Raw genomic sequence first — 27,203 nt, forward strand, 5'->3', positions numbered from 1 at the left:
GAACACACACACACACACACACACACACACACACACACACACAAAGACACACACACACACACACACACACACACACACACACACACACTTCTGATAACACAAATAAGCTTGTAAGACTGGAGCAATGATCCTGCTCAATAAGACATGTAACGGGTGTTTTGAGGGGGATTACTCTGCCCCTTACCTTCTTTGAGTCATTGTGTTCCCAAATTGTTTCACTCATTGTGTTAATGATTGACTGAGGGTGTTAAAATCATATAAATGATTTAACATTCAAAGAAATGAGCAGCTATGGTGTACTCTAATGCAACGCACGGGACCAAATTCTTACACGTTTAAAAGAAAAACATTCTAAGCTCATTACAGCGTGATATGAATTGTTTAATTGGACGCTTGGAGCCAATAAATCTCAGTCTCATTTCAAATCCACATAATGAAAACATGCACGGTGGTTTCTCTCACTCTGTGTACTATAGCAGCAAAGACTTTTCTCACCTGTTGTGCTGTTTGATGAGTGCAGTGACCCGGTCTGATTGTGAGCCCAGGTCTCTGGAGTACCGCACCAGGTCGTTCAGTTGCCCTTTCAACTTCTCAGCCATCGGCTCGGCGCTCTGCAAGCCCTCCAGTATATCCTAAACAACACAGAACAGACACCAGCTGGCTCAGTGTGTGCGTGTGCGTGTGTGTATGTGTGTGTGTGTGTGTGTGTGTGTGTGTGTGTGTGTGTGTCAGGGAAAGACAAGCACCCAACGGATCTGCATGACACCCATCAATAAGTCCTCTCACATCTCTCACATTCCTATTCACACCCTAACTTGGTCTTTTTCCCTCTTCTCACACTCACACACACACACACACACACACACACACAGACACACGCTCTAACAACATACTCACAGTGCTGCCTGTACAATAGCATTTCTGTTCTTCGCAGAGTGTGGCAGGAAGGAGCTATGGATAACGTTCTCCCGCTCTCCTCAGCGTGCCTCACATTCTGCACTCACACAGTCATGAAAATCCTGTCCCATGAAATATGTACAAGCTCTCCCTCTAACCGTCCGACTCTCTCTCTCTCCCGCTCGTACTCTGTTTCTGACGTCTGACCAATAAACAACCCTCGTTCCCTCCCTCCGCGTTCTCCTGGACTCTGTCTTTTGCTCTCCTCTCCTCCACTACTTTCTCTGCCCTCCTCTCTCCTCTATCTCTCTCCCTCCTCCCACTCCTCGCGCCTGTTCACTCTCACACATTTCGGTCCTCCCTCTCACTCTCTCACGCTCTCTCCCGGTGGAATTCAGCTGTCAGCCCTTCACAGATGCGGGGTTGGTTCAAACGCGCACAAACGAGCGTGTTACGAAAGCAAGGCGAGATACAGGAAACAGGCTGGAGGAGGAGAGAGGGAGAGAGAGAGAGAAGCGGAGGAGGGGAGGGCAGGGGATGGAAGACTCCTCCTCTGTTCTTTGACAGCCCCAAATTGAGGAAAACTGTAGAAAGGCATGGCCAAAGATGCCTGGGGAGGAGTTTGAGGGTGTGCATGCAGCTGACACGGTTTTGACAATACAGAGGAATTGTCACACTGTAAACATCCTGTGGAGGTTAGAAACAGAGCAGCAGGGGAGGTGAGGAGCAGGAGAAACAAGGCAGAGATCCCTGTAGCCTGAAGTTCAAACAAGTCAGAGTACAGAATAAGGAGAGGGAGGAAGGAATGGAAAGGGGGATTTTTTGGGAGAAAGAGAAATAGCTGAAAATAATGAAAAAAGACGGAGGGGGGGTAGAAGGAACGGAAGGGGGAGAGAAAATGAGGAAATAACAAGAGAAACTGTTGGCATTTAGCTGTCACTCCTTCGTCATCCCAGTAAAGCTGATTTACCAACTAATCTGTTTTTAGGATTTACAAATAGAATGGATAATTACTGACAGAGAAAGCCGAGCTGAATGCCGAGGATGTCAGTCTGGACAGGGTGATTGCGTGCTTTTGTGTGTGTTTTTGTGTGTGTGTGTGTGTGTGTGTGTGTGTGTGTTCGTGCACGCCTGTGGGTCCTCCCGATAAAACAATGCTAATCACTTTCCCTAAAATGAACACAGCACAGCCACTGTCAGCTTTGTTTGTACACATCACAGCTCACCAGGCCAAATCCCAGCTGAATAGAAGTTTTTATTATTTATCTTTTTTTTGAATAAACTATTGTGAAAGCATACGCACGGTGATCATTTAGACATTGTTCTGCCATTTATTTAAATCTCATGCCATTTCTACACTATACCTTAGCCCGCTGCCATCCCTCCACTGCTTCCTCGCCGTTGCTCTGCCCCTCGGCTTTGACCAGCTCCTGGCTCCAGCCCCTCAGCCGTGCGTCCAGCTCCTTCAGCTCTTCCTCCAGGCGGGCGCTCAGACGCTGGTATTCCTCCTCTGAGGCCGCGGCGGAGGCCAGGGCCCCCTCCAGGCCATCCCTGGCCCTCAGGGCGGCCCCCTCCCACTGCTCCAGAGCCTGGGACAGCGCCCCCAGCTGTCTGTCCATGGCCTCACACCCACCCGCCGCAGTGTGCTCCGCCGTTGACGCAGCGCTCCGACGCACCCGGCTGAGGCGCTCTCGCCCCTCCAGCAGCCGACACTCCACGCGCTCCTGAAGAGATACCGAGAGAGAGAGAGAGAGAGAGAGAGAGAGAGAGAGAGAGAGAGAGAGAGAGAGAGAGAGAGAGAGAGAGAGAGAGAGAGAGAGAGAGAGAGAGAGAGAGAGAGAGAGAGAGGAGACAAAGTTGCTACGGAAACTGTGGCTACGGATACGGCAACCTATGGATGGGCAGTGCATTCTATTTAAAGCTGCCCACATAGATTGCCCTCTCCTACTTTCTCTCGCTTTTTTTTTTTTTTTATCTCTTTCTGTATTTGCACCATTAGTTATAATGTCCTGTATTTTCATTTGCTATCTCAGTATTTTCACCCTTTCTCTCCATCCCTCTGGGCTTCCATCGCTCATTCTGTGTGGAACGGTAGCACTTGAGTGTAATGCAATAGCAGTGTTTCTAGATAGAACGGCACCTGATCATTTTGGTGTACATGAGTAGAAGGATGTGAACATTAGCCTTGAATTCATGGATGGGAAATGAAAATGGTGCAACCAGCACATGAATACAAGAAATTATATTTCCTCCTCTACTGAAATGCTTCTCACCATGCCCCTTCAAACACATAGTTATAACAATGATTAGGACCCATGTGTGAAATTGAAATGCAAATCAACATACCCTCACTATTTTTCTACCCACTGTTATTGTAGAATTATTGAACAGGGAAAAGCTTAGACATTAAATCCACTGCTTCTCTCTTTCACCTTTTTTTTACACGGTAATAGACCAACTAATTGGCAGTAAAATGTGCCAGGAGAGGCAGGGATATTCCGGCATTATATGGGAAAAAACTGAGAACCATTTCCAATTCCCTGCATAGTTTTTCCCTAATTAAGCAATTAGTTACCTTAGCAACGAGGTTAGTCCATTAGAAATGAAATAGCAAAACGTAACTCACTCACTGTGAGACTGGGTTGTAGCAATATATCCTTAAGGCATGCCTATGACCTGTACTGACAGCGGTGTTAATTCAGTGATACATTTCTCACTGTTACACTCACTGTCTTTTTAACAACACTGGGTGTAAATAGAATGCTTACTATTTCAATACACATGCAATTGGTGCTTGCTTGAACATCTTACTTCAAAACAAGGGCCAGCAAATAAAAATTGTCAAGAGAAGAATGAATCAAGAATCGATAACAAACTTTGAACGTCAGCAAAGCAAAAAGAGTGTCAGCCAGCATCAGGTTCTTTTGACACCCTGCCTTACCCTCACTTCTGACAGTTTGTTTTTGATGGAGGCAGAGTCTCCTGATGTATCAGACCAATGCTGTAGCTCTGCTCCAGCAGTCATCAGCCAATCAGTGAGCTCTCTGACAGCCTCCAGGTATTCTTGGTGTTCCAACACAACGGCTTGCGCTAGACGTACTCTCTCCTATAGACACAAACAGTCAACAATGACTCCTAAGTAACAATACACTCATTCAGGGGCTTTGAACATGACTTTAGTAGTTAGGTGCGCTGGGGAGATTCCATGTTTTTATTTATATTGTGAAAGATAAAGTAACATGATACCTCCACCAAGGTCGTGAGATCATCAAACTGCGCCTGCAGCTGGGTGCGTGCACCATGGTTAAAGCTGGCATCACCAGTCTTCTTGAACAGTTCTCTGGCTTTTTCTTCCTGACTGGACAGCGCCACCTGGTGGTCCTCCAGGTCAGTAAGCAGTGCTCGGAGTCTGTCCAGCTGGGAGGCTTTTTCTCTGGGCCCTGGCTGAGGGGTGAGAGGGGCACACACCTCCCTCTCCACTGCCTCCATCCAGCACCGCAGATGGGCAGCACTCTCCAGGTATCCACCCCACTGTGACACGGTCCATTCTAAACGACTGGAGGGAAGGCAGTAGATCATTGTGTTAGTTTGTGACAGCCAGATATGTGAATAAACAGAAACTATATGAACAGTGCGAGTAAAGAGTAACAAAAGCACTTCCTTTTCAGAGGAATCCAACAGGTATTGAAAATATTTATAAAAAAGGTAAAATCTGGATGATTTAATAATCTTGGTACATAAAATATGTACGTATGATGCTGAAGACAAAACATATCACAGGCGTAATTTATATTTCATACTCATATGATAGGGCCAAGAAATATAAATTGCCTCTAATACTGGCTTAGTGCCTTTATCCCTTTATCGGTTGGGTTCAAACACGCACAGACACAGACACACACCCACAATTTTCCTTGCCATCTGTTACCCCTGCATGTACAAATAACGCCAATATCTGCACAAACACAAACACCCACACACCTCAAATTCACCTGCTACCCCTCGCCTCCTGTTATCCCTTTCCCCCCAAAAAACAAACATACCCCATGTGTGACCCACTGTTTGCCATCCACCATTTAGTCCCTAATGAGATCAGTTTTTGCTGGGAGGGGCCATAATTGCTCAATTACCCTACACACACACACACACACACACACACACTCACACACACACACACACACACATACACACACAGATGCATGTGCATGCTGTCATGAATGCACACATACAGAGAAAAAACACACTAAATCATCATTCATCAATCAGAGTTACAAAATGAGACAAATACCTCTCATTATGCATTTAACCTAATGGTAATTAACCGCATTGAGACATCAATCTATCATGATGAAAATAACCTGTTCCCAAGGAGAGGATTTGTTGGCACAAAGGTAAATGGCCTCACCGATGTCCAATGGTAAATGTTTAAATGGTCGAATTAAAACCTTTAAGTCTAAGTTTAAAATTCAAAGCAGCCTGTCCATTTTATATACTGTAAATTCAATTCCATAATAAATAATGACGAAAAAGGCAGGGCCACTTATTTAAAATGGGACTATAAGCAAGGTGATGGAACAAGGGGCGTGGTCTACCTGTGGCAGCTCATGGTAGTCACAAGCAGCGTGGCCCAAGCATCCTCCACTTCCTGTAGCTGAGAGCGGACCACTTCCTGTCCGGCTGCTCCATAGCTCCGCAGGGCCAACTCCCCCTTACCCATCGCCATGTTCAGCTTGACCTCCCCTTCCCCCTTCAAAAGCAGGATGTCCTGTGCAAACAGAGAGGGGTCAGAGTGAACTGGATTTAGACATTGGTATTTTGAAGGAAATATCCCCCTCTTGTGTTCAATAGAACACACATAGACTTTAATAGAAGAAGAAAACGCAGATAAGGTGATTATAATAGGTTATCAAGAATATAAATGTGTGCATTCATGAAAGATTTCAACAACAATCACTTCATGCATTTCCTCGTATATATATCATGGAAACAACAGATATACTGTATACTATAGGGCAGTAGCCAAAACGCCCTCTCACCTGCACAGTCTCCAGCCTTTGTTCTAACTGCTCTTTGGTCCCCATGGTGCTATCTACGGTACCCAGTCTCTCCTGGATCTCCTCCAGCCAGGCCCAAACCCCTTGGAGGGTCTCCCCAAAGGCCTGGCTCTCTTGGCAGCCTCGTAGCCGCTCCCTGGCTGCCTTAAGCAGGGCCTGCTGCTCCATCTGGAGCTGGCCTGTCACTCTGACCTCTCCTCCTGACCCCCGGCCAGCTTCAGACAGACACTGGGCCTCCTGACTGAGACGCTCCATGGAGTCCCTTTCAGGAGACAGCGATATGTTAGGATTCAGAATATTTAACAGCCCACGCTATAGGCAACATATGGCCTCACACACCCACACATACACACCTTCTATCGAGCAGTTCTTTATGGAGGTTTTCCATCCTCTCCAGCTCCTCTGTGGCGTCTGAGGCTCCTTGCTGGCTGTCTGCCCCAAGAACATGCTCGCTCTTGAGGCTGAGATCCGTCTGCTTCAGCCAGTCTCGCATACTCTCCACGCTGCCATTAAAACTTGGGAGGAGAGGGGAAGAGGGAGGAGAGGAGAGGAGAGGAGAGGAGAGGAGAGGAGAGGAGAGGAGAGGAGAGGAGAGGAGAGGAGAGGAGGGGAGGAGAGGAGAGGAGAGGAGAGGAGAGGAGAGGAGAGGAGAGGAGAGGAGAGGAGAGGAGAGGAGAGGAGAGGAGAGGAGAGGAGAGGAGAGGGTTAGTCATATTTCCATTTCATTCAAATTCCTTTGCATAAGTACATGATGCAACAAGCGCGATGGCTTACTTTTTCAGAAGGTCAATACTTTCTTCCAGGTCTAGTTGGCTATCTAAGCAGCTTTCCAGGTAGCTCCTCCACTCTCTCTGGCAGGAGGAGAGATGCTCTTGGACCTGTGCTGCTCCAGCTTTAGACAGGTGGAGCTGGAGCCTCTCGGCCTCCTCACAAGCCTGAGAGAGGCGCTCTTCGCCCTCTGATGCCTGCTGGACTGACACCTGTGGATGAGGGCGTACCAACATGTTGCTGATAGAGACTGATATCGCTGAAACAAGCCAGAACCCACACATCTAGACTTATCACACTCCTCATATAGGTAACACCTACATTTATAATTAATAAAGCACTCTGACGTCCTACTTTGGGAGTTTTTAGTATAATTCCAATAAATGGTTCTGTTTGTTAGCCCAGATTGAGTGTGGTCTAATAAAAGATAATAATGATGCACAGTATTTCACGATGACTTTTTTTTTCTACACAATAATAACCACACCGGACAGTATAAAAGTATGACATCAGCAGTACCTTTAGTCTTTGCAGCTTGGTTCCAAGGATGGCAACATCTCCAGCTTGATTAAAACACTCTTTCAGCTCCAACTTCAGCTTTTGAAGCCAGGAGTGGAAGTCTTGGACGAGCTCTGCTCCGAGGGACAGAGAAAACAGGTAAATAAAGACACAGGGTCAAGTTGAGTAAAACGGTTGGCTGGTAAAATAAAGGTAAAATAAGATTAAGGAGTGGAGAAGCCTGAAGGAGGAGAGCTAGAGGAGGTGATGTGTTGAGGCAGATGGGAAGGCTGGGCGTGTCTATACTTGTGCAGCGCTGGGTTGCCTTGCCAACAAGCTCCAAATGACTCCCTCGAGTGCAGATGTGACAAGAGCGACATTACTCTCCGAGGCACAGGTGTGTGTCGGAGCAAAGAGAGCACACCGGTGTTCCAGACAGTGTGTGTCAATGGGGCAATGGAGAGTGGGTTGTAGTGGGCGCATTGAGTGTGCCCTGGGGAAAACTGTCGGATAATCAACACTAAATCTGTAACACCAATAAAACGAACAAATCACATTGCATCATGTAGTTGAGCACTGTTTGATTGGGCGATTATGAGAAGTCCTATTACATTTTTTATTTCCCCTTGTAAGGGAAGCAGTTATTGTGAGTGGCTGGTGCTGTAATATGTGATGGTGTATTTGATGGAGGTAAAGAACACTACAGCCATATAGGACATAGGTTAGTAAACTATTAAGCCAAAACTATTCAACTATTCAGACTAAATGTAATGTGACAAACACAACAAAAAAAACTCTTACCATTGAAGTGTAGCTGTAAACCGTCCTGCAGGTTGCCCCTGGTCTTGGCACAGCGCTGGGAAACAGCCTCTGTTCGCTTGGCGATGGAGGTGAGGTCAGAGGAGAGGCATGACAGCTCCTGGGAGGGATGAGACCTGCACAGGGCACTCAGAGCATCTCTAGCTGAGTCCATGTCTGCCCTCTGTTGCTGCACAACACTCTGCAAGTCCTGCAAAATGTAGCCAGAAATGAGACGACAGGACTTCACTTGTTTACATAATTAAGGCTACAGGGCGGTGGAAAGTGTAGAAGCAATGATACATAGAAATACAAATAGAAAGTAGAGGGAGACTTGTTTCTATATACTATATAATATGTTTCATTCAGGCAATATTGAGTTCTTGCATCAAAATGAAGGAAATTATAATGTTATACCTTAACTGTGCCAATGTCTTCAAGAGAAGTAGCTTCGGTGAGGTCGGACAAGGAACCCTCAACTGCCTTCAGCCGCTCGGCCATCTGGGACATGAGGTCCTCCAGTCGCTGCTTCTGGAAACTGAAGTAGGTCAGAGTGTGTTTGGCCTGGTTGAACACCTCGTGCGCGTGGGACATTTTCTTCCTCAGGTCTGACTCCAGCACCTGATTCAATATAGATATTTAGTATCGTTAATACAATAATACAAACATTTGTGTTACAATCAAATATATCAAACGTGATGCTTCATTATTATCACTTTGACCACCTGCCTCTGAACCACACTAACCCAACCCAAAAAACATACTGTCTGGGAACATTACCTCGTGCCTTAAGGACACATACTCACCTGCATTTGTAATGGGGTTTCCTGCAGTTTGGCTAGCTCCTTCAGCTCTGTCACTCTCTCCTGCAGTGCATCCAGCCTCTGCTCCCTCTTCTCCACCTCTGCCTGCAGATCGAAGTCATTTCAATTAGATCACAACCACTGTAAGCTTAATATTGCACTAGCGTCATCTTCATGCTAAAACGCCACTGTTCTCTGACCTGAAAGGTGGCAAGATGGGCCTCTGTCCTCTTTTTATCACTGAGATCGGTGACGCTGTCGGTGAGATCAGCGATGGCGTTGGCGGCCCATTGGTTAACGTCGTGCTCCATGGATTTGAGATCGTCCCACAGGGAAACACAATATCCCAGTCTCTCTGTGTTGGTTTGTATTCGCTCCGAGACCTGAAGGAACAGAAACAATGCAGCACTCAATCCGAGGACAGCACAGAATAATACAGCTCAATCAACAGGAGAGATTGGCATCTTGCTCTCTCTGTAACAAGGGACAGTATGCTTTACTGGGAGATGGAAGTAAAACAGGAATTAATTGGTTGAACAGATGTGGGGATGAGAAGTGAGAGAAAGTGAGAGAGAGACAGAGAGAGAGAGAGAGAGAGAGAGAGAGAGAGAGAGAGAGAGAGAGAGAGAGAGAGAGAAAGAGAAAGATAACATGTCTAGACTTGTTTATATTTCTGTCTCATTTGTGACAGCTGAGCAGCCAACTAAATCCCACAAGAAGAGATAATGGAAAGAGTAGAATAAATAAATATCATTAAAAGAGGAATGGCGTAAGTGTTTGTAGTGTAGCTGTACTTTTGACGTCATGATGGATTTTTGACAGCAAACAGCCCCACAAATCTTGTTATACTTTTCCATAGACATTTAATTATCATACTGCAGCTTAGGAGCTGGGTAAAACCAGGTAGATAGGTTTTTGGAAAATTGCAGTACCACGTGATTCATTAATGTCACAAAAATAAGCTATTATTTCACAACGTCTGACCAGGTAGGATGTAAATGTATCATGCAATAATCTTAGTACCAAAACAGGTGCAGGTGCATGGCTATGCGTGTTATCGAGTACCACTCACCTCTAGCCACTGGTCTCTTAATGTCTCCATATCTTTGAGGATGGAGCCGGTATCAGAGTTGGGAACCTTCTCCAGCTCTCTCTGCAGGTCCTCCACTGTGCTGATGAGCTGGTCCATGTCTTCCTGTTTGTCTCTCAGCTCGGCCTGGACTGTGTCATGCTGGAGGGGCAGAGAAGAGAGCAGAGGGAATGACAAGGGACCACCACTAGAGGGAGAAATATTGCACAGACTACAGTAGAGAGGGTTTGGTTTTGAAATGCAGGTGTCTGCCTGTGAGTTGCCGTGATTTTAATAAAGAAAAACAAATGGTTGCTGCCCCCATGTAAGTTATGCATCTTTAATTTGTTTGAAAAATCCTTACTGTGTCAAGGAATGTTTCACCCTCGTAGGCTAAATACTAATAAGAAAGTTTGATTTATCAGAAAACTGCTATCAAAAGGATTGAGATAAAATCCAAGTTATCTGATAAATTGTTTAACTTTTATATACAAAATAAATTTTATACAATTATTGTTTGTCCTGACTGTCCTTAAAGTATAACTCAGCGGACCTTGACACATATGCGTTTGATGTATGAATCATAGTTCCAAAGTTAGTTTACCACATGCCTCAATTGAAAAGAAAAAGCAGAAAATAAAACAATTCCTAATTTTCAGAGAAAACACAAAGGGTACGGACTCGTGTGAAAGTCCTCCTGGCCTCCTGAGGGTTGTGGTTGTGGTCGGGCAGATTGTGAGCAACGGCCTGAGCGTTCTCCAACACAGCGGTGATGATCAACTTCAAGTGGTGGAACTGGCGGAGAAGATCTACCACAACTCCACTTTGTTCCTGACTGCATACGGAAAAAAAACAGACAAAAAATGTAAAGGTTATGATAACTTAGAACATCATTTACCAATTGATATTAAAGTATTAAAAATACAACATAATCTGTGACTGCTGTTCAATGTTAAAAAGAAAACAGTTTGATACATTCTATTTTTTCCCCCAAAATAACTCACAATAGGACCAGAAACATCCATACCCATTAGTGATGAGAGTCCTGACGTTCTCCCAGGCTGTCTTCACCAGTGTGACCTCCCTGAGAGCCTCCCCGGCCAGCTCACTGTCTCTCTGGGCCAGCTGACTCCCCTTCTCCTCTAGCCACCGCTGGGAGTGCTGCAGAGACTGGAGCTCGTCCTCCAGCTGGACAAAGTAGCGCAGCCTAGGAGAAATACATGCAGAGGAAAACAATGGGGATTACCAGCCTGATCCCAACACAACATATCTAAATGATTAGGTAATCACATACAAACGAATTTTGTCCATCTATAATTTGGCTTCATTCAGTATGGCATACAGCAGGTCTTTGAATTTAAAACTCCCTGGACACATTTGAAATTTGACAAAGCATATCCAACAATAGGGTTCATCAAGGTGTTTCCACTGAGCCACCACACTGCATTTAAAACATTAATAATAATGATCATCGAGTCATCTTCTGTATGTCTCAACCAAATGAATTGGATATTAATTCAAAGGATGGAGATGCCGTGAATATGTTTGTTTGCCCATTCAACAAAGCAGGTGATTTTATCAGGAGGAAAAAAAGTCTACAGTTTACAAAGCGCTCATACGGATATTGCACACAGTAACAGCTGATACAAACTGTGCAGATACTAAATATCCTAATATATCTAGTGATTTTAGGTTTCTTGGTTATATCATGTACATACCTGTTTTGAAAGGCCTGTACGGAGATCTCTCGCGCCCCCTCTTGCCTCGATTCCTCCTCCAGTTTTATCAAATTCTTCACCACCTCCTCCCTCCTCTCCCTGAAGGAGCTCCATAAAGCCCCTAGAGCGTCCGCTTCACTCTGCCTCCACCCCACACCCCTCTGAACCTCCTCCAGAGCCATGGTGAGAGCCACTGCCTGTCCCCGGCACGATATTCTTATATTGCTCACAGATTTGGAGCCCTGCCCCTCTGCCCCGCACAGGTGAAGGTGTGCTTTGCTAAGCTGCCCGTCCAAACCAACGGCCTCTGCCTCGAGCCTGGCCACGTCCTTAGCCACGTCTCCTATCCCACGATGCAGCTCTTCGGCTTTTGAGCGGTCCCAGCTCCCCCTGCCCTCCACCGCCTCGTGAAGGTGGCGCACTGCCCTGGTTGCCGCACCATGCTTCTCCAGAAAGTTCTTTAACTCAGTCAGGCACTCTTTACGGAGGTGCAGGAGACGCTGGGCTTCACTGAGGGGCTGCAGGCAGTCCTCCCTCCAGCCCTGGACCTGCTGATGGGCCTCCAGGGTGGAGCAGTGAAGCAGGGAAGACTCCCTTTGCTGGAGAGTCTCTCTCAGGGATGCATGTGCCTGTAGTTGACCCTCGTGATCCTACAACAAGACGGCTCAATTAGACAAACTGGTTTGAGGTTCCACCACCGATCAATACAAAGCTGCTAACTGTAACTGCTTTAATAAACAGAGCATAAAAGTGACATCATTGTTGATAGGAAATTATTGATTTCTCACCTTCAACTTAGTAATTGCAGCCTCGGGATCAGCAATATCAACCTGGGAGGAACTTCTCAAGCCAGAAAGGAAATTTTCACTCCTTTGTGTCAGAGTCAGCAGTGCCTGATCGAACTGCTCCAACTGCTGCAACTGAGGCTCCAGCAGCTCAAGTCTATAGAAGGAGTAAAAGGCAGCGCGGATGGTGATTATGAGATTACTGTTTCGACAGGTACAGTATATATTTAAAAACACGTGAGTTCATTCATTTTAAGGTAAATAAATGATCAGTGGATAGTAATGTATAACAAGTCAATTGCCTGTGTGATATCCTGTTCTTCACAGAGGTGCATCTCTCCTGGGTTTGTATGAGATCATCACTGAGCTCTTGAACACGAGCTTCAGGCAATGCAGGTTGCAGACACAGCCCGAGATTCACAAGACCCTGGAGAAGAGCCTCATAGGACGGAGTCTCCATCTGCATTTCCTGTGTGTGTGAAAATGATGCAAGGCAAAATAAGCAGGAAAGATATACTGCAATAGGCATTGTAAATTATAATTTTTTAAAGCAATAAAGGGACAGATGAACATTCTACATGAAAGAAAATAAATCTAAATGGTTAAGAGAAACACGGAAGGTTTAGTAAAATGATTTACCTGTACATTAAGGAGTTCATTCCTAAGCTTGACTTTGTCTGCAGAGAGCAGGTCGGTGCCCGGACAGCAAACACACTCACACCTGTCCAGCCAGACTTTCATGGATGAACTCTCTTTTTCAAATCTGTGGATACAAAGGTGACACGAAAATTGCATTCAAAAATAGTATGTAGGCAGCAAGTCTCAGGGGGTGAATGGAAAAGAAACACACACGTACACACGCATGCACGCACACACACAGTAATACTGTTTGACCAAGCCCTCAGTATAAGTGACAGGGTCATGTTGGGGCCACCATATCTATCCAGAGTGACTGGCTAGCTAAATAGTAAAACACAAGCAACAAAGCTTTAGTCATTAAGACTGCTACCGTCTGAATGGATCAGTATTTTTGCCTGCCTAATTATACAGAGAATAAGGAACAATTGCTCCAGTGAAAGTCTATTGTGTGATCAAACAAAGTGATAAAGACATGTTATTATAATAGAAAGGCGAAGGCTGACTGGGGGACGCACAGATTGAGTCAGAGACAAGATCTCGCTCCTCTACATCACACTGAGACCAGAGAATGATTCAGGAGAATAAAAGAGGAAATTGGCAAAGAGAGAAAGATTCCTCCTAAAAAGGAGATGCGCAATAACAGGGTGAAATGGTAATGTTTATTATACAATCAGAATGAGATGCGTATTGAGCTGGACACACACAGAGCAATACTGTCAGCCTGGCAAGGCAGCACAGCAGCTGGGAATACATCCTGGATACAATCTTAAGTAAGACAGATATGTCTAGGACTTTGTGATTCTATCTAGGGGAGGATGGCTTATGCCTGGGTATAGAATATAGTAAAACACACAACATGTGGTTAACAAACCCTTTTTTGAGACAAAAATATAGATATAGTATTTATTTCCCCCACTGCAGGAGGATATAGTTTAATTTCCAGATGCCCCAATTTCCCCAAAAGAAAATGCACATCAGTGTTTAATGTACCTTTGCCACAGCGCTAGAAGGCTCTCTAAAGTAGATTGCTTCTCTGCAGCTTTTCCCATAAACTCTCCTCGTTGCTTCTGGAGGTGAGCCACCTCCTCCTCCAGCTGGATGCCCTCTCCAAGCCTCTTCATGGCTGAACACAAAGCCATGAGCCTGGGGTTCAGCTGCTCAACAGCCTGGCAGACCTCCTGGAGGATATGGAAAGCATATCTATCAGACTTACATGATGACTCACAATTCATATTTCATAAGGTGTGAGTAAAATAAACCTAACATTTTCCAATAAATAGTTCCATTTAACTATAGTTATATAACATTGGGGCATTCTTTGTGTTTTTTTCTCACCAAATGATCCTGGAGGTTTTTGTATGTCTCAGATGATGATGTACAGTATGGGACTGGACAGTCCAGTTTCTCTTTAAGGTCAATCATTGTTTTCTTGACCTGAGAATGATAAAACATGTCACTTATTCAGAAGAGAGCACAGTGGCCTCCCTTAGTCTTATTCACACTTTCTGCACCAAAGCATTCCTGTATGTGTTGCCTTGTACCTGTTCAAGGTTATCGTTGTATCTCTGCCTGTATGAGGCACTCTGGTTGAGCTGTCCTCCCAGCTGCTCTACTATCCCGCTCAACTCTTCCCAGAAGCGCCTCATCTGTGTTAGTCGTGTCCGGATACGTCCAGCCTCTGCAGGGGTCACACACCTCGACAGGGCCTCACAGTCCTCCTCCATGTTGGCCAGGGCAGCCCTTTTCCCCTCTAAACCTTCCCCCACAGCCTGAAGGGATGACACAGCAGAGGGACATTCGTAAGGGCAAAGTATGGGTTTAAAGGAAAAATACAGATAAGACAACAACAAAAAATACAGGAAAAGAAAAAAACTTGATACCACATTGCTCATTGTCTAGCCTTTTTATAAGCCTGATGCAGACAATGTTTCTGTGCATTTGTTTGATCTGCCATAAATAAAGGTGGTGTCTCATCATTTTTATTGAGGTCTAGAAAAATGTAAGCACAAGAGTTGGATAGAAAAGAAAAGTGAACATTGCTGAAACTCACAACTAATCCAATGGCTGCCGCAGGTCTCCTTCAGCTTAAGTCCTGTTATCCCCCCAAAAATTTGAAATGTTTTTCTCTGGACCTCGGTGAGATTGACAAGGCTGAGGTCTGGCAAGTCAAGATTATATTTTTTCTTCAATATGATCAATTTATTTTTCTACATCCTAGTCTTTGCTGCATCTCTGACCCAATTTCCCCTCGGGGTTAGATTAAAATGTCACCGTATTTCATCTTAATCTTAATAACCCTCAGGCCAGACTGATACTGTACATTACAGACACAAGGCCAGACAGCAATTTTCACTCGATTTACTTGCAGCTATTAGATTGATGTGTGGATGGTGCATATTTAGTTTTGAAAATCAGAAGATAAATAAAGGCGTTGTATATACACTGCATATATACAGTTTGAATTATTATGATGTGGGGAAAAGTATGCAATAAAAAAACAATGTAGAGATTGAAATAAGAGAGATACATTACATACCTCCACTGTGTGTATGTGTTTGTCCAGAGGATCTAAGGAGGACGTGGGGTTGACAGCCTCCAACTCCTTCTCTTTCTCACTGATCCACAAAGTGAAAGCCTCTGATTCACTGCTGAAGCGCTCCCACCACATACACATCATCTCCAGCTGAACAACACTGCAAGACACAAGATTAGGCAAGACCCATTTTGTAAAATATACTGTATGCATATCTAGGTGAACTGTAGGAATGAGAACCCCTTCACTGCCTATGTGTATGCTTCACTTCTGTCTGCCCCTACAATGTTAAAAATTACATAGAGAGCTGCAATTTTGCTGTTAAAGTAAAAGCCTTCTTCACAAGCCATACAAATTATAAAGTAGACTATTTTGCATATGTCTTCAGTTTAAAGACATTACAGCACGCTCCATTATAATTCCGGAGGACGTACTTCTTGTTGAGGTGGTCCTTAAGTTGTGCGACTGCCTCTCTGGTGGACTGGGCCTGCTGTAGAAGAAGGATCTGATTCTTGGGACCCAGCTGAATATCTGCAGCCCTCTCCAAGAGGAGATCTGCTCGAACACAATACTCCTCAACCTCTGTGAAGAGTTCCTACAGGCAAGAATAAAATCAATAGTATGAGCAAATACCGAGCATACACTAGTACACACACACACACACAAAACAAAAAACATATTGTACATACACACCTTGTTATGTTCCAGCTCGGTTTTCAGACTGTCCAAGCTGTTGAAAATAAGATCTTTGTGCAGCTCATTGTTGGTATTACCGATAAACCTCCAAACTGTTTCTCTTTCTGCTTCAAAATCCTGCCAGGAGCTCAACGTTTCCTTGAGATGATGGAGAAGAAGCAGATTAGCGCCTTTAAGTGCATTTTCATTCAGAAAATATGTAAATGCTTATTTCAGGTGTTTTAGGTTGGCTTTCCCTTTGAAAATTAACATATGAACTCCAGTCATCTTAAACATGTTCATGCCCAAGAACATGGATTTTCTTATCAATTCCAAGTCAGTGGTAAGAATGTATAAACAAATCCCAAGACAACGCACAAATATACAATTAACATACCAAATAACAATCGGAATCTGGTTAAGGTTCAACCCGGGCCAATCAATGATAACTGCAGGGTGTGGAGACTCACACATGCCAACGTTAACACACTGACATGTGATAAAACCCCCCAGGCTAGGTTTACCTGCAGGCTGTGTTCCTTCACCCCTGATTTACGGTCGACCTCTCTGAAAGCTCCCTCCAGGTCCCGTAGAGACTGACTGAGCGCCTCCCCTTGCTGCAGCTGGCGGCAGTGAGACACAAGGAGCTCCGCCTCCCTCCTGTTAGCGTGCAGGCGCTTCAGGTGTTGCTATAACAGACATATGGACAAGACAACATGTCAGGTTGAATTTTTTTTTTTCGCAGCATAATGGCAACATAATATCACTACTTGAATTGAAACCTGTTGCCATTCTACAGTGATGTTACATGGTCCAGGAGTACACATGAACATCACAATAGCAAGTTAAGAAGTTAAATCACTGGATATCAGCTAAATTAAGACTTTATCTGTCACCACTCTCATGCCTCTGCTCTTCACTCACCTGGTGAAAGTGGTAAAGTTGTTTTGCCTCCGTCAGGCCCTCAGCCTCCAGGATGCTTCTGGTCTGCTCCTCAGCCTCTTTCCGAGCTCTCAGAACCTCATCCAGAGCAGCACGCACCTCATCCCCCAGCTCCTCGTACTGGAACATGGCAGGGCCCTCCCCGCCACACTGTGAAAGAGATTTTATTTTAAGAAAAGGCAGGAAAAAAATAAAATAGAAAATAAATTAAGAAAAGGCATGAGATCTATGTGATTTTAAGTGTTTGGAATATCTTGGAATACCTGACAGAGTGAAGAATAGAGCCCCCGCAGGTCAGTTGAGAGTTTGTCCAGGGATGTTCTCTGTCTCTGGACCTCCAGTTCAGAGCTAACCTCAGACAGCCCAGCAAGACGACTCTTAAGCCACAATAGGCTCTCCTCTCTGGCGTCTATTGCCTCCTGCAGTTGCTGAAAATGGTGGAAGCACAGAAAAGGGGAATGTAGGTTTAGTGCTGTCGAGCGATGTTGAATCATAGCCTAATCTCTGTGTCTACAGCAGCAAATATAATGTGCCAGCTCACCTGCACAGTATCATCGACTTGCTCCTGATGGCTGGAATTTCTTGCTGTCTCTCTCAAGAGCCTCACCTGCCTCCTCTGAGATGAAAGCCAATCAGAAAGCTCACAGAACCTGGAAAAAAAAGGAACAAGTACTTTGAACCCGCTTTGAGCAATGAATAAGTCAGTCTATAAGATGTTCAAGATACTGTTTTGGGCCGTTTGCCTTTTTTTTGTCATTCTTTACCTCTCGTTCCACTCTTTCCATTTATCGGGGTGCTGCTCCAGTTTGAGGTGGGTGCTCTCGATTTGCCTCGCAACCTCTTCCACAACCCTTCTGGTGGAATCCAGCGTTCGATAAGCCGGGTCGTTGTCAGGCAACTTGTGACACAGATCCTCCATGTTTTTAATCCTCTTCTCGCACAAAGTCACAGGTCTGCGCTCCCTGAAATAAGTCTGGAGATAAGCGAGAAGGAAATGTTCAACTGAGGACGCCCCAAAATGATGATGATGATGATGATGATGATGATGATGATGATGATGATGATGATCTGTTTTAAATGTTCTACCAAATGCAAGGCTTACTCTGTGCTCTTTGATCACTCGCTCACTGGTGCAGGTGCCAGACAGGGCTTGCATTTCTCTGTCCAACTCTGCTCTGCAGTCTTGTATGAGCACAGCCAGCCGACCTCGCTCCACCTCCACCTTTAGACGGAGCAGGTGAGACGGTATCTCGGCCTGGACGTCCTGCAGAAATGACAGAGGAGACACAGAGAACAGGGTAGATCAAATATGCTGTAAAGTATATGTTTTGTATTCATATTGTTTCATCCAAAACAATGAGTAGGGTAGAAAGTTAAATAAATCTAGGGGGCGCTCGTGATGTAGTGGAGGCTAAGTCCTCCTCGCAGTAGACCCCGTTTTGAATCAGACCTGTGGTTGTTCTCTGCATGTCATTCCCCTCTCTGCCCCATTTCATCTCTGTCTATCTGCACTATCAATAAAGCCTTGAACATTTAAAAAGAAAATTTTAAAATAAATCTAGAATAGGTTAAAGGTTGAGTCAGCAATTCTGGAGAACGCTTGTTGTCAAAATAATTTTTGGTCAAAATCAGTAAATATCTCTATTTATCACGATCCTCTACCTGTCCATTCTGTGTTAATACACAGTCTAAGCTCTGTATACAGGCATGTTGTTAGCCACGGTGGGGCCCCTTTGTTTATATAACCTTTATTTACATACCAGTTTACAGAGCATAGGCTGTGTATTAGCACCAGATTTCTTTTCAGTGCACAGACAGCACGGACAGGTACCGGATCATGAGGAGATATTCACTGATTTTGATATAAAGTGATTAGGACAATAAGCGTTCTCCAGAATCACTGACTCAAAAGGGTAAAAGGGTAATTGGAAACAGACTTGCGGGAACTTTATTAAAGCAGAAGATGTTCTTGGTTAAGGTAAGTCAATAAAGTAATGCCTTTGCGGTAATTGGCGAGAGTGTTAAAGCACGTTGACCGCTGACCTTCCAGTGTTTGTGCAGCCTGCGGACAGTTTCTTGCAGCCCCTGTTGCTCCTCCTGCGGCAGGATATCAGTCAGCTCATCACACGCCTTCAAGAACACACTCAGCAAGCGCTGGTCCAGTTGGCACAAAAAGTCCTGTGCAAACAAACAGTGCAAGCAATGAGAGACAAAGGCAATTATTGAGTTTACACTGATGAAATGAATGGAGCTTTTTACAGGCATTTGGTGATCTCAGATACTCAGAAATCAGCATTTTTTAAAGTAGAATAATTGACATTTAGGTGGACAAACATAAAGACATTCTCTCATTACAAATGAAGTGTTTTGCTACTACTATTATACAGTCAAATATTTGCTTTGGTTGAAAAGAGGAGATTCAGTAGAGACGAGTATATCTTCCTACAGATTTAGCATGTACTTCTACTATTTATAGCAGAAGGTTACAGGTATGATCTTACAGTGTGTTTCTTCAGTAATTCCTCAGCGTCTCCAGTCTCCCCCAAGCAGCCCTGGGCTTTCTTCAGCACTCTCTCCAGCTCTTGTCTGGATTCCTCAAACCTCCTCCTCAGGGTGTTGTTGGCCTCCTCCTGCCTCCTCCATTCCCCAACCTCCTTCAGCAAAGCCTGGGAGGAACGGACAGTAGTTAGTGGGGGTGTGTGGAAAAGGTCTCTTTTAGGTAATACTGTGTAATTACATTATTTGTCTAACAAACAAGCACATGCATAGCGAGATAAGTCTTATCTACACTCTTGCCCCCTGGGTGTTTTGATGTCCTTGTAAGCTCATTAATATAATCAGCGTTGTGGGTAATGCAGTGTCTGTGCGGCATTCCAGTATTTGCATGTTTTTTTTTTCTTTACATGTATTTATTGTGTAACACCAACCTGCGCTGAGCCCTGTATTTCAGCCACTCTCTTCTGCAGCAGGGACAGGTCGAAGTTTCTGAGCACCTTGCTGGTGGATAGTGCCTTCTGCAAGGTGTGGTGATTCCTCTCAATCACAGACAAACAGCGTTTACAGCTTTGTTGCTGGTTTAACAAATCCTAAGGAAAGTTGCGGAAACAGCAGAGAAAAATGTTCAAGTGTGTGTTGTTGAAGATGTTGGTTTCAAATATGAAAACAGTTCTCTTCATATATTTGACAAAAAGGTTACAGTAAAGACAAATTGTCAAGACAAAGATTAATATGATTTTAATTACATAGAATAGACACAAAGACAAACACACATACACACATACACACATCAGATATAGTTATATTAACATACACCAGGAGGGCCAAACATTACACATATATAACATTTTATTTAATTTCTTATTTTTGTAGATTTTGTAGATCATTCTTCCATTTTGATAATATACCAAAATATTTTAACCAATACCTAGTGAGTAAAAAGTAACGTGAATGTACAAAAACTACTCAAATAAGAGATTCCTTTTATAACCTGTCAGTCTATTACCTGGTAACCGTTTAAGTTCACAGTGTTTATTGTCAAAATATCTAACCTGCCACTTCTGTTTCTGCAGGGCCTGGGGCTGAGTGTCTGGGTCTCTGGCAGCAGAAGTGATGCGACTGGCCCGCTCCAGAGCTTGGTAAAATGCAGTGATGTGTTTCTCCATCTCCTCCAACAGCGGCAGAATAACATGACACTCTCGCACAACGGAGGGACACCTCTCTCTCACCTGGACACAGATAGTGCAGGCCATTAAAGAGTGACACGGGAAGTGACAACGATGAGTGATTCCAATATAATATAAGTTTCATACAGGGCGAAAGGTAAGTGTGCTGCTCTCAAAGAAAAGACCTGAGATAGATTTGACAGTTTTTCTCATGACACCTACCTTACTCAGCTGACTTTTGGCTGTTGTCATAGTTGCCATGACCCTGGCAGCCTCCTCCTGTGGCGCATCTTTGGCGAGGAGCTGAGCACTGCGGGCAGCCAACTTATATTGTGTCTCCATGGCAACAACCTTTTGTTTGGTATTCTGAGATGAGACGTGGAGGCAAAAGGTCATCTTAGACGTTCTTCAGTTGAACACACTTTTTTCAAAACAGCTTTTTCCAATAAGAAACTTTATGTATAATGGCTGTCTGCAGCTCTGATATATAAAACAGTAGGGACACTGAGCTTCTTGTAACTTTGTATATGAAGTTTAATGAATGAAGGAATTCATTCATTAATTAAACCTTTAATGTCCCATGAGGGATTTAAATTCACAAGGAAATGAAACGGTATGGGAAATATATTGAAATTATTTTCTATTGTATGTTTCTGCCTGGAAAGTTGGATGTTTTTTTTAATGTGGCTCTATGCAAAATCATTCTGAATGTTAAAATGTGCCGTACCTTGGAATTTAGTGGCAGTACCCCGAGTCATACAGTCCAAATGTAAATGAATCAGTGATCTTATCCTGCTTGGGATTACTACCTAGTTATTTGAGACAAATGCTATTAGGGTTGTTTTGATCCGGAGCTTTTCTCACCTCCACGTTTTGCAGAAAGGCTCTTACGTTGAGGAAAGACACCTGGACAGGAGCATTGAGCCTGGCCTCCGCTGTGTCCAGCAGCTCTTTCAGAGCTGACACGGCCTTGAGATGGTCCTTTCTCCACTTCTCAAGCTCATCTGCACGAGCATACTGCAGCAAAGGAATGGTAATACATACTTTAGTATTGATTTTATTGAGAGATGTACCTTCCGAAGGCCTTTGTAAAATAGTACCGTGCAGAATTTTAGGTTGTTTTAGTTTGTTACTTGTTTGACTTTGAGGAAGAGGTCTCTCCATCTTCCATTCAGGAGAAGAAGCTGCTGCTTGAGATCAAGTGACACGGTCTCATCGCACGTTTCAATGAGAAAATTCCCTGCGTCGTTCATGGCTGTGTGCTGATCCATCCAGTGGCCGAGATTCCTGAAAAACTCCTGGATGAAAGACCGACACATTCAGAAAAAGACAGAAAGAGACACAGACAAATTCAATTAAGAAGAAGTGGGTGTCAGAAACATAGACAGCTACTCTACAAAGAACAAAGAAAGCTATTCAAAGAAAGAAACAAAGAGAGGAGGACAATAAAAAAAAACTGGGGTAATTAGCTGTCTAATCCTTGGTGGGGGGTGAATCTGAGGTAACCATAGCAATGCGACATCTGGAATACCCTTAGTGGCTTGTTGTAAGTCAAGGAGATCATTTGATACTAGAGTTGAGGAGACTGCTAATAGGATTCCACTTACAAGACCAAATGCTTGAAATTGGGAGGATGTGGATTTGAGGCAGTCCATCAAATAAATTGCATGTATGAGGGGGACTCTTAATCTGTTCCCAAAAAAACTTTTAATTATATATTTGGGGATCCTACGATATTAAAAGTCAATTTCATACCCGTTTGGTGTTTTCCGGCTGGCTCAGGGCCTCCTCTGCATCCTCCAGCCAGGCCTGTAAGGAGGCCACAGTGGAGCGGTACCTCTCCCAGTTGGACAGCACCTCCTCCAGCATGCTCCTCACACTGCGCACCTCCATGGACAGACTCCTCCACTGGGTCACCACCTCACGCATGAATCTGCGCACGCCCGTCTCGCCTTCATCCACTGGAGAAGAGATACATCAACTTTATAGTAAAAATAGAACTATTGCTACTACCTCTACTATTTTCTTCTTTAATACAGTATGTTGCTTTGTAGGAGGGAGATTCAGGAATCTCATTGCAAACCACTGCACCTGTATTGGTTGTGCATATCAGAAGTGAAGAAAATTGAACTTTGACACTTGCTATTGCTGCAGTTGCTGCTAACAATACTAGTCACACTTAAATAGTGTACACAAGAGACTTCATATTATTCAATATTTTAGAAATGTTTTATTTGCTTGTCTGTTTATGTGGATTTTGTCATTTGCGCCTTACTTATGGGCACAGGACATGTGGAACACGTATTAATAGAAACACCAAACAAAGAGCACATACAGGCAGATGAATCGAAATCTCTGACCTCAAAAACTCTCACTACTGGGAGATGTTCTATCTGTAAGTCCTGTACCACAAGCTTAAGTCGGCCAGTGTGGGGTTGATTAATGACTTCCCCAAAAGTCAAATATGAAGTTTCAAATTGACATCATTGACATCACTCTTAACGTTAGGGTGGCACCTCTAACAAGCCCTCAGGGGGTTCTCTTGTCCCACCTGTGCATTTATGTATGTATATTATTTTCTGTGTTTATTTTTACCTTGTTTATTTTGCACCAAAAAATAAATGAAAAAAAAATAAAGGGATTGATGTAATAATCAACTACTAAGCAGCATGGTGCTACTTCTGCAAAAACACATTATACTCCTCTCTTTCTTCCGTTTGTCATGACCTCAAACCTTTAAAAAGGTCCAAATGACCTCTCATTTAGCCAAACAGAGATGAGGTTAATAACAACCGGTAAAGCTCATGCTGGTACGTAGGTGCTCTAGGTGGTGGTGATGGTGGTGGTGGTGGGGGGCACTTCATTTGTTGGGTGGACCAATCAAGCCTCAAATGTCCTGATTTCTCGCACCACCTCACTTCTCTGCTCTGCATGCCCCAAAGCAGTGCAACCCTGAAACTTAATGAAACCAACAAGCTAGCTCAGTGTGTGCCCAGAGACCTGCAGAAGTGGAGCAGCCCCTAACTAGCAAATGGGGTCGTATTCCCCACTGAGAGATGGGAGTGGAGGAACCTCATTTAGCTGTAGCCTGCAGACTCTCCCCTTCTACCAACAAGATGGAAAACCAGACAGGGGGGTTGGACTGAGCGGCTGGAAGAAAAAAAACTCAACGGTTGTTGAGTTGGTGATAGGAGATAATAATGTTCAGATATGCTTCCAATGTTGAGATGTCTACCCCTTTTAATATCTCTGGTAGTGTTAGACCATTTTTAACTTAACAGATATCAAAAACACATGTACATACAGCACACACCTGATCCAGGAAAGTTAACTCTGTATAATAAACAGTAAACCTTGAATGAAGGTTATTCTGTGTATTATACTGTATATCACTTCATACATTCATTGTATACTTTTTGACCTCTCACCTGAGCTGTCGGCATTAACATAGGCCTCAGCAGACTGTTTCAGGGACTGGAACAATGCGTCGTAATTTTCAAAGAAATGTTGCTTCTCCACAAATGACTGATGAAGAGACAAAGAGGAAAATATTACCACATGTACTCTGACAATGATAGTTACATTATAATGGATACACAGAGGTATAACTATCGGTCATATACTATGTAGAAGAAGGAATTCTTTTTATAACCTCATAACTTATGCAATAATATAATTAAAATAACACAATAGAGCATAAAAAAGTCTATACTTTTTTTAGATTTCAGAATCTTTATAAGAACCTAAAATATTCAGTTAACATTTCAGCCCATCATGTACAGTGTGAATCAAATCCCGAGCTTACAACATAGTTGTGGAGCATCAGTTCCACGGACTCGTGTCGACCGTATTTTATGATCCAGGATTTGAGCTTGGACTCAGCTAGAGTGAGGAAGGCCTGCATGTGGTGTTGGTTCTCCAAGAACTCCATTCTAGCCAAGTGGATACTAGACGATGTGGAGACAAAGTTCATCCTAAAAAAAGACAAAGTTTAAAAAAGGGATATCAGAGCTACAGCTTGACATTCAGCTTCTCCTCTGAAAAGTGGAACGCTAATTCAAGCCAAGGGAGGAAGTTAATATAATTCAAATACTTGTATCTTGCCAATAAACATTTCTATAGATTTCCATAGACAAAGCAATAACTTCTTTGTCTGTTCTTGCATTCTGGGCTGTATGTCTAGACCTCCAAGAAAGATTAGCAGGTGTCTTTCATACCTCTCTGCCATGTCCTGGAGCTGGTCAGGGGGAACAGGAACTCCATCAACACTTCTGTCTTTATGGATCCTCTGAAAGACCTGCTGATGACTTTCCAGGCTCTTCAACACATCCTGCACAGTGCAAATACAAACAGTGCATGAACACAGAAAAACAAACAATCTTATCTTCTATACAGTGCCTTTTAAATGTCTATGCATTTGTTTGTTTGTCATACAGCCCTACGTGTGCTGCATACCTTGTGCTGCTGCAGAGCACTGTGGACAGTGTTAGCTGTCACGTCATGCGCCTGCTGGACGACGATCTCTTGGCGCAGGGCTGCTTCGGCCTGGTGCAGCCACGCCCCCACCACATCCAGAGGAGCCGGCAGAGAACTGTCCAGCTGCAGATGCCAGTCCAGGAGCTGAAATAAGGAATGCAGTCAGAACGGAACGCAGATAAAAACTACCGAGCACATTGCAGTTGTCCGACTCCTTACATTGCATAGAAATGTAATAAATCACCCCACAACGCAAGAGCAGTGGACACATTAAAGCTGGGGTATATGATTTGGGAGAAAATAGCAGTTGGGATAGAGATTCGAATCCAAATACCTCAACCGCTCCACTTGTGCTCTCTTCGGTCCCTCCCTGACACACTATACTTCACCAACAACGTCGGTGCCAAAGTGAATGGAAAGTCCCAACAGCCAATAAGAACGGAGAATCGGAGCCTCGCTCTGATTGGTCAAAGTGTATCGCTCATGTTAACTTTGACCAATCCCAAATCATATACCCCAGCTTTAACTATGAATAAAACAATTACAATGCTGTCATCAAACTTGCTAGAAAAAAACAATTAACTATCAACAGTTATCTGAGTCAGCGGGGTCTTAAGACAGACTGGAGACTTTAGAGTTCATTTATCCATGACTTCCTTGCTTCGAATCTGTCTGGAAACCTTTGAGGAGGTTGAAGGTGACTCCTGCTTCTCTCACCCTATTAGACACCCTTTCCCAGGCCTGTTTGACCAGAGCCTGATCCACAGTCAGTATGCCGTCCTTCTGAGTGGACTGCAAAGCTCCCTCCAGTTGCTTCCTCCTCATCTCCAACTGGACACGCAGACTCTTGAACAACTGAAAAAAAGAAAAAGAGGAATCTGTCTGGTGGAATTTGACATCGTTCTGTTGTGAAAGTATGTCCAGACATCTCCAAGCTGCAGTATACAGACATCATAACAAGTGCTCTCTCTCTCTCTCTCTCTCTCTCTCTCTCTCTCGCTCTCTCTCTCTCTCGCTCTCTCTCAGGGGTCATTCCCTCACTGAATCAGTGGCTAATTGGCTCTGAAAGCTGTCCTTCGTATTTCTTCACATTCAGCTTCTCAGGCTCTTCTGAATAATGTGCAAAGAACATGGGGATATCCCACATGCTGCTGCTGAATATGGAAAGTATCCCGAGGCTTGGTTGGAATAAGCCAGACTGACTGAAAATATGACGGCTGCCGTCTGATCCCCACAGTGTAATGCCACTGATTAAGCTAATAATGGGAGCGTCTGTGCCCGGTTTGAACCGCACACACGCACGCACGCACGCATACACACACACATACACACACACACACACACACACACACGCACTAACCTGGTACCGCTGAGCGAGATTGCCCTCTGTCTCCTGGGCCTGTATGGCATCTCTCTCCAGCTGGTCGAGCCACATCTTAAGCTCCCTCAGGCTCTTTCGCTGCTCTCTCTAGGAGGCCAGGATGGAGTAGGGGTGGTGGGGTGGTGAGCAACGGGAGGAGACATTGGAAAGGGCAAAGGAGGAAAAGAAAGCAAATGAAAGAGAGGACGAAAGAGTGCAAGGTCAAAAGGGGAAAAACAGAAATATGGAGAGCAAAGGTGATTAACCAGGGAGATGTTTGAGGGATCGATGAAAGGGTGAAAGCAAGAGGGTGAAAGAGAGGGCCATGTACTGTTAGACATGTGTTCCCCTAATCCTCTGTGTCTCCCTGTAGACAAAACGTCAAATATCCCACAGCTGCCAAAAACACTCAGCTTAAACAGGGTACTTTGTCTAAGACCCCCAACTAAGATTTCATTGGATTTTAAGTAACCATGACGACACTACTATGCTGCTCAAAAGCTTGTGAGATAGTCTATTCAGTTTG

At 44.2% G+C, this 27,203-nt stretch overlaps 1 protein-coding gene across 1 annotated transcript in view; it reads right to left on the reverse strand.

The window, feature by feature from the left end:
- syne1a (spectrin repeat containing, nuclear envelope 1a) overlaps positions 1 to 27,203 on the reverse strand; it is a gene marked incomplete at its 5' end in the record, with an annotated part of 117,391 nt that overhangs the window by 76,269 nt on the left and 13,919 nt on the right. Inside the window, 46 exons of the mRNA XM_080047663.1 lie at positions 496 to 632; positions 2,262 to 2,621; positions 3,839 to 4,003; positions 4,144 to 4,453; positions 5,490 to 5,662; positions 5,934 to 6,213; positions 6,305 to 6,466; positions 6,726 to 6,931; positions 7,239 to 7,351; positions 8,019 to 8,226; positions 8,433 to 8,636; positions 8,822 to 8,923; positions 9,019 to 9,201; positions 9,891 to 10,049; positions 10,569 to 10,722; positions 10,915 to 11,094; positions 11,606 to 12,255; positions 12,394 to 12,547; positions 12,693 to 12,859; positions 13,030 to 13,153; positions 14,020 to 14,207; positions 14,365 to 14,463; positions 14,571 to 14,798; positions 15,566 to 15,722; positions 15,997 to 16,157; positions 16,256 to 16,396; positions 16,762 to 16,926; positions 17,162 to 17,329; positions 17,443 to 17,607; positions 17,721 to 17,829; positions 17,944 to 18,152; positions 18,282 to 18,443; positions 19,223 to 19,357; positions 19,681 to 19,845; positions 20,107 to 20,265; positions 20,728 to 20,904; positions 21,064 to 21,207; positions 21,706 to 21,858; positions 21,975 to 22,139; positions 22,597 to 22,802; positions 24,270 to 24,366; positions 24,647 to 24,815; positions 25,059 to 25,171; positions 25,297 to 25,461; positions 26,035 to 26,172; positions 26,678 to 26,785. Of these exons, the coding sequence (XP_079903789.1) occupies positions 496 to 632; positions 2,262 to 2,621; positions 3,839 to 4,003; positions 4,144 to 4,453; positions 5,490 to 5,662; positions 5,934 to 6,213; positions 6,305 to 6,466; positions 6,726 to 6,931; positions 7,239 to 7,351; positions 8,019 to 8,226; positions 8,433 to 8,636; positions 8,822 to 8,923; positions 9,019 to 9,201; positions 9,891 to 10,049; positions 10,569 to 10,722; positions 10,915 to 11,094; positions 11,606 to 12,255; positions 12,394 to 12,547; positions 12,693 to 12,859; positions 13,030 to 13,153; positions 14,020 to 14,207; positions 14,365 to 14,463; positions 14,571 to 14,798; positions 15,566 to 15,722; positions 15,997 to 16,157; positions 16,256 to 16,396; positions 16,762 to 16,926; positions 17,162 to 17,329; positions 17,443 to 17,607; positions 17,721 to 17,829; positions 17,944 to 18,152; positions 18,282 to 18,443; positions 19,223 to 19,357; positions 19,681 to 19,845; positions 20,107 to 20,265; positions 20,728 to 20,904; positions 21,064 to 21,207; positions 21,706 to 21,858; positions 21,975 to 22,139; positions 22,597 to 22,802; positions 24,270 to 24,366; positions 24,647 to 24,815; positions 25,059 to 25,171; positions 25,297 to 25,461; positions 26,035 to 26,172; positions 26,678 to 26,785 (8,237 nt within the window). The remainder of the gene's footprint in view (positions 1 to 495; positions 633 to 2,261; positions 2,622 to 3,838; positions 4,004 to 4,143; positions 4,454 to 5,489; positions 5,663 to 5,933; positions 6,214 to 6,304; positions 6,467 to 6,725; positions 6,932 to 7,238; positions 7,352 to 8,018; positions 8,227 to 8,432; positions 8,637 to 8,821; positions 8,924 to 9,018; positions 9,202 to 9,890; positions 10,050 to 10,568; positions 10,723 to 10,914; positions 11,095 to 11,605; positions 12,256 to 12,393; positions 12,548 to 12,692; positions 12,860 to 13,029; positions 13,154 to 14,019; positions 14,208 to 14,364; positions 14,464 to 14,570; positions 14,799 to 15,565; positions 15,723 to 15,996; positions 16,158 to 16,255; positions 16,397 to 16,761; positions 16,927 to 17,161; positions 17,330 to 17,442; positions 17,608 to 17,720; positions 17,830 to 17,943; positions 18,153 to 18,281; positions 18,444 to 19,222; positions 19,358 to 19,680; positions 19,846 to 20,106; positions 20,266 to 20,727; positions 20,905 to 21,063; positions 21,208 to 21,705; positions 21,859 to 21,974; positions 22,140 to 22,596; positions 22,803 to 24,269; positions 24,367 to 24,646; positions 24,816 to 25,058; positions 25,172 to 25,296; positions 25,462 to 26,034; positions 26,173 to 26,677; positions 26,786 to 27,203) is intronic.

Source organism: Ammodytes marinus (assembly GCF_949987685.1).
Source record: "Ammodytes marinus genome assembly, chromosome: 19".
In the NCBI taxonomy this organism is placed as follows: Eukaryota; Metazoa; Chordata; class Actinopteri; order Uranoscopiformes; family Ammodytidae; genus Ammodytes; species Ammodytes marinus.